Source organism: Photinus pyralis, unplaced genomic scaffold, assembly GCF_008802855.1.
Source record: "Photinus pyralis isolate 1611_PpyrPB1 unplaced genomic scaffold, Ppyr1.3 Ppyr1.4_LG3a, whole genome shotgun sequence".
NCBI lineage: Eukaryota > Metazoa > Arthropoda > Insecta > Coleoptera > Lampyridae > Photinus > Photinus pyralis.
This window is the reverse complement of record NW_022170509.1, coordinates 4,231,699-4,238,541: the sequence shown is the minus strand read 5'-3', so window position 1 is coordinate 4,238,541 and position 6,843 is coordinate 4,231,699. Positions and strand designations below refer to the sequence as shown.

General features: G+C 33.6%; 1 protein-coding gene across 4 annotated transcripts; it reads left to right on the top strand.

Moving 5' to 3' along the window:
• The first annotated feature begins 1,031 nt into the window (after window positions 1-1,031).
• LOC116166000 lies at window positions 1,032-6,084 on the top strand. Of its 4 annotated transcripts, none has more exons than XM_031480809.1 (12): window positions 1,032-1,081; window positions 1,296-1,379; window positions 1,511-1,615; window positions 1,666-2,370; window positions 2,429-2,491; window positions 3,561-3,599; window positions 3,790-3,852; window positions 3,986-4,030; window positions 4,628-4,678; window positions 5,146-5,190; window positions 5,388-5,453; window positions 5,616-6,084. In XM_031480809.1, the coding sequence occupies exons 4-12, from the start codon at window positions 2,343-2,345 to the stop codon at window positions 5,717-5,719; spliced, it is 504 nt and encodes a 167-aa protein (XP_031336669.1). In that variant the 5' UTR covers window positions 1,032-1,081; window positions 1,296-1,379; window positions 1,511-1,615; window positions 1,666-2,342; the 3' UTR covers window positions 5,720-6,084. The 4 variants fall into 4 exon arrangements, with proteins under 4 accessions (XP_031336669.1, XP_031336667.1, XP_031336668.1 ...); XM_031480807.1 differs by having other exon boundaries at window positions 3,784-3,852; XM_031480808.1 differs by lacking the exon at window positions 1,032-1,081 and having other exon boundaries at window positions 1,204-1,379; window positions 3,784-3,852.
• Window positions 6,085-6,843: the final 759 nt, after the last annotated feature.

Below are 6,843 nucleotides of genomic sequence, written 5' to 3'. Positions count from 1 at the left end.
AAACACTTCTTTTTATTAATTTTGGTGCGTAGAATCCAAAACAATTCGTACTTTTTCGATCGGACGTCTCAATCAAAAGTTATGGACTAGAAAAGGGACAAACACTACCAGAAATACGCCCGGTATTATACGAATACAATGGCTACGAATCTTCCGCGCAAAGAAGTAGCGAAAGTGCGACTTTGCTTCTTTTTCTTAGGGTGGAAACAGATGTTCAATATTCATAATATAGTATACCAGCGCCTAATCCTCATGAAGTCAAAACTTTAAAATAAATATATTTTTGGGTCGCACACTTCCGTAAAAATGAATGGCAAAATTCAGGGGGAGGGGATGCGTCATTGGGGATGGAAATTACTGAAATTCTTGTAATGGATATATTATTCATTAGGACCTTTTTAGAAATGTTGCTAGTTGCAAAAAGTACATTTCATGGACTTTTTTGAACTGGGTTCCAAATATCATGAGCGAATTAGGTAAAACTTTCGACAATAGATACGAATGATTCGCATTCCATAAATACTCCCGCAAGTCATATTTAACCTCTTCGAATAAATAAAGCGATAAGTTGTACCACTCTATTCAATTGAACCAAAAGATAAAACACAACCGGAGGTGCATATTTGTATATCAACAGTGATTAGTTTTTATCGACCATCTGCTTATGAATAACACCTTTGATTTCTAAATGAATATCCGTGCGAAATTTTTTAGGACAACTTAATACTTTGGGACCTTATCAGTTTTAATAAACCTTTGTATGCTAGTCGTTGTTCTCATTACATATTGTCATAATAGGCCGCTAGGAATTGCTCAACCTGTTGGCTATCAAAAAATAAGATTTTTCAAATTGGACCAAAGTACAAAACTGATTTTGCCGAAGGATGGTGCAAACACAATCGCAAATTATTTTAGTGGAAAGGGCATTCTGTTCTATAAATTTACCCCATGATAAATCGGTAACCCCCACTCTCACCAGTGCTGCTAATTGTTTTTGCATCCTTACCTAATGAATGTGCTCACAGTGTACCTATCACTGCATTTCATATACAGAGAATGGATGGTGCATTGAAGATGACCGGTGAGTGCTACAAAAACTAGGGACTGACTTGCAGATTACATATTGTCATTTACGTTTACTGACGTTTTTCAGCTGCGTTTTCACATATTACTTATACCCATCAAAATTCGACACGTGATAACTCGTCGTTCTCCCAAAAATTTGTAAAAATTGACAAAGTGCAATTTGCAAGTCCCTTCCTTTACTTACCTATACTAGCTTTAAATCATCGTAGCCTTGGTGACATTGGTAACTCTGGTGGTTCATGCATATTGTGAAGAAGGGGAGAACTTTCATTTCCAAAAACATAAAGAAAAAAGTAGGTACCTATCTAATTTCAAAACTACGTGTTCGATATTAGGTTATAAGCGTCATTTAAAAACTTCGGGAACCGGCGAACGAAAAAGTCGCACTTATTGGTAGGTAATTGCTATTTCTCTCTCATTACAGCCGACGAGGAAAAGTACGTACATTTAACGCATGTCATGAAGATCATCTATTTAATATATCTCACAATAATTATTACTCTTCGACTTCATATGGAACAATAATATGGTAAGTCATACCACATGAGCCAAACCAGAATTTGCGGATTTTACTTTTAGGATATTGGATGCTCGCTCACATTCATTGAAAACAATTGACACAAACTTCAATATTTGTCATCTTTCAATCTTATACCATCTCCTTATTATAACGAAATTGTTTATTGAATTTAATAAAGTTTCATATAGTGTGGTTACCCAGTCAGATATTACTCACAGCTGACACGTACCTACCTAAGTATTGAAAAAGCCAGTCATTGTATTGTTGTCGACAGAATTGTAATAAACAAATGCCTTCGATTACACATACGGCTATGTGTATTATCGATTATTACACTGTTAATACTTACGAGTTCTTTGATTAATAAAAGGCGTTTATTCTAGGAAAAACATTCAGGACCAAATAGATTAATTGGTCCGGAAATCTGCTGCATATCGAGGTTTCCTAGGAAATCTTGATTGATATTGTTGGCAAAATAAGCAAGTTACCTTTGACTAATACTTCTTTATTTTGTAAATTCCAGAGGTGATTTTGATTCTTCGTAAATTACATGGTTACTAATCCAAAAATACTAGAGAAGGGGGTGCTGACGTAAAATCGTATAAGAATGGTCGGCAATTACTACTCACTGATAAAATAAACAAGGCACTATTTTACCCCCTCTATTTTAGGCACATTACCATAAAGAAAAAAGCTCTAGAGTTCCATTGTACTGTCTTCTACGCGAAAATTAAAAATGATTTTCGGCAAAGTGATTGTCAATTGTAAGTGATCAAATTAATTCCTGTGATATGTAACTTGAAGGTAATGTTTTTTCTGCAGTTATGATTGTAGCGGGGAGTGCATTGGCAGTTGTTCCAGAAATGTACTATGAAGATGGAACTGGTAAGCATCTTTTTTTTATAAAACTCGTTAGTTTTTGAACTATCGGTTCAATTGATCAAATTTAATGTTCATAAATATTTTTCCGAGCACTACCTTGGTATGGTGATGCACGATATTGATTGCACCAGGTCAACTATTTAAGGTTTTAGAGTGAAAGCTCTTGCCTATATAGTTTTTAAAGTATTCAATTACAAAATTTATATCTTTGGCCCAAATGGTATACGCTTATCTTTTTGTTTTGTCCCAAATAGTAGTATAATAAACAATAATGGTTCTTACCTTGTTAAAGCACTGGCTCGTAAACATTATTTAAACAATAAAAAATGCATATATAGGTACTTATTGCCAACCAAACTTTATAGTAAAAACTAGACCTTCAGTATGCATTATTATAAACGGTTTTTTACGCTCCAATATGTAGATTTCTTCATTAATGGCTGGTGTAGTGTGGGTCTTTCCCCGTCTTTAAAATCAGAATTATGTTTGCATGTTGCCATTGTTTTGGGAAGCAGTCCAGATGGCACTGTAAATTTTCAAGATGTGATTAATACATGTTTCTCCAACATGTTTGAAAAAAATTTATGGAGTGCCATCTGGTCCGAGCATCGAAGTGTTCTTTTGTGAATTGTAGAGGTCTAAATTCTGGTTTGGTGCTTTTGATATTGATGTCATGTTCTGGACTGCCGCACGCGGTTGGTTGAACACTTTTTTTCAATAGCTGTTTTGTGGACAAGAAATAATCATACCTTGTTCGAAAATATATAGTGAACGAAATAATTTAAACACGAAAATTATATTGTTGTTGTACTTATACGCGTCGGACTAATTTTAAACTTTACGATATTTTAAATTTAAGAACATTCTTTCCCTTTTGTGTCTTGGGGTATCAATTTTGGAATTTTTTTTCAACTTTTAAAAGTGGCATCCCCAAAAGTACAGCCGTTTATTTACTCTTTGTTAAGATTACCGATGAAAAATTTTGTACCCTTAATTGGAAAAACGTTTGCTTTGGTCCCGTCTACTATTTACGTTTTTTTATACCCTAAAAATGTGTGTAATTTGTTTGCAGATCTTTCAGCAGAACTTGATAATGTGGAGAACATGACCGGTGAGTACAATTTTTATAGTTCAATATTTTGTTCTTTACGTGGGTGGTGTTAAAATTTAACATTATTTTGTTACGTTTGTTTTCGAAAATTCACTGATTCACCCGGAAGGGTTATGCTGATAATACCTACGCAGTATAAAATAAATTGAAAGGGCGAAAGGGCTAAGCAAATAATTGTTTTCAGTTACAGGCGAGGGTGCATTTGTAGAATCGTTTCCTGAAACCGTTGGTAAAGTGGAGGTGAATTCAACCGGTGTGTATTTTGTCCTATTCTCAAAATTAAGTACATTTACTGTAAAAAAATCTTTTTGGTGATTGACCACCAGTTTGCTATACCTATCTATAGTAGTAATTTCAATAATGTGACATGTTATAATTTCTTGCAGAATCTCTTTCTCCAAAAATGGGCAAACTGGAAAACAACCAAACCGGTGAGTGTTACCTATTTACAATTTATCATCACAGGGGAAACACAATCAATACGTGTAATCCTAATTTTATACACAAAAATGTTCATTTGGAGTTTACGAGCTCTGATCGGTGTAAAGGACCGCCTTCATCATAGCGATGTACTTTCCAAATTTACGATTTTTAGTAGCAGGATTGTATTTATAAACGAATATAAATACAATGGTAGCAGTAACAAGAGGTTACAGTTGAAATTTTTCTTTCAAAATTTTAAAATCTGAAAACAAATTTTCGCATCCTCTCATCGCCTTTGGATATCAATATTTATTTCAAACATTTAAAAAGAGTTGTCGCGAAAAAAGTAGTAGAGCAGTTAGTTTCATCTTGGTTAAGATTGCATGAAAAATTAGAGAGCTGCGCAATTTTGTAGAGATTTCGGGAAGTGTCCTTGATTTATTTGGTAAAAAATGATCCCTATACTTTATGTTTTTTACACCCTTAATCTCTACATCAAGTATTTTTTAAAAGTTAAATAATTAGCATGACGAAATTGTTCATGAGTGATACACACTCGGCTTGCTATGACTTCTGTAATAAAAATGCGTGTGATTTGTTTGCAGATTTCATAGAGAGTGAAGCTGAAGAACTTGATAATGTGGATAACATGACAGGTGAGTACGTTTTTATAGCATCAACTTCATAGGTCATTAAATTTGTTCATTTTGTATTAGACATCATGATTCTAAAATTTAGCAAGACTTCATAAGGTTATCACGTAGAGACATGCACCCTTAATTTGGTGGGTTAAATCAAATTCGTTCCTGATTCACTTGGGTGAGTTACGCTGATAATACCCGCGTGCAGTTTCTGGGTATAAAATAAGCAAAGTCGAAAGGGTGTATAGTACTTCCGTTTCTAAATGATTAAGTTTCAAACAAGGGTGCATTTGTAAAGTTGTTTTCTGAAATCGTGGAGGAGAACTCAACCGGTGTGTATTTCTAAATAGATGTAGGTAGCTCTAGTCCCATAGCCTATTCACAAAATTAAGTACCTACATTTGCTATAAAGACGCATTTTTGATGATTGACGATCAGTTTGCAATATCTATAGGACTAATTTCAATAATAATTTCTTGCAGAATCGGTTGCTCCAAAATTGAACACATTAGGAAACAACCAAACCGGTGAGTGTTATTTACAACTTCTTTCGACAATAGAAATACAATCAATACGCGTAATTTTGTACCCAGAAATATTCGTTGTTCTCAGTTATTGAAATTAGATCAACGACACTTTAATCTAACGTGTTGATTGTGCTTCTCTGTTTACCTTTGGCGAAGTATTTCAACCACAATGAATGCAAAATATGTATTTTTTGCAGTTTTGATCAAGGGTGCGTCTGAAGAATTTATATTACCAGAAATGTGCCTGGGGATGAACAAGATCGGTGAGTTATTTTTCTAGTATAGGTATTCACACTAACGAAATATTAAAAACAAACATTTTCTTGAGATGGAATTCTGTTATTGGTAAAGCTAAATTTTCAATCGATACGTTGCATTATGTATGAAATCTGTTAGAAATCTAAGCATTTTTTTTTGTTTTCCAGATCCATCCATAAATGTAGGTGTAGCGAGATTTGCACCAGTGATCACCTTTGCGATATTTCTATCTCTTTTACATACTTCTATTGTATATCTTGCATTTGCCTAAACTTTTTGAGTTAATAATTTTATACAGGATATAGTAACATGCTATCGTTAGAAATGTTCATATAACTGTATTTGTAAACTATATATTTCTAATACCAAACTATATTTTAACATTTTGTTGCGCCAACATTTGAAATTTTAATCGCTCTTTCGTTGCCATCAAAAATACTTCAAGGTAAAAGGGGTATGTCTTTAGTCGCAGATAAACCAGGTGCCCAATTTCATTAGTTTAGCGCAAAAGACTAAGAATCGAGTTTGTAGTTTAGTTCACACGCCATTAGACCATGCAGTCCGTCATTCTTTTTCTATAAATAAACATTACCTTTGTTAATTACTATTATCGCACAATGCTTATAAAAAATAATATCTGGTATAACAAAAATGTGTTTATTTTTAAAATTTAGATTCAATTGTTTTCTAGAGTTTTTCTCAATCCTCACTATTTTGCAAAGGCGATGATTAATCTTGTGCTATTTCAGTGATTTTTCAGAAAATTACAGACATTCAATACTGTACTGTATATAGGGATTAAATTACCTTCTGTATCATTCATTAGTAACAGGTGGTACAGCTTCATAATGAAATATAAACATCAATAGACATCAATACAATTAATTGAACGCCGATTAAAATTAACATAAATAAAATTCAGTTTCTTTGAAACGAAGAGCTCGTTACAAAGTTTCTAAAATTTTCGTTCGAGCCTGCAGATGTTCGGACCAGTAATTTTTCGATAGAAGAGAAAAAACATTTTCTTATAGATTTTGGCATGTAGAATCCATAACTGCTAACAGATTGGGCTTCTACATCAAAAGTTACAGCCCTTTGAACCGAAAATCGACAAATTTTGAATCGACTGGAAAATGACTTTTTCGTATAGATTGTTACCTGTAGAATCCAAAACCATCTTTTTCCAGATGGAACCACTACATCAAAGGTTGTAGCCGTTTACTTTTTTAGACAGCGGTTTTTCTGCCCAAAAACAAATCAAAATCACTGTATATTTCTTTCAGTTGCCGAATTATTAGGAGCGAATTGTTTCAGGTGCGTCACTCTTTACATAAGTATTACGCAGGCATGTGGTCAACTAACATGCATCTGTTTCTGTTTTATCTAAATCGCAGT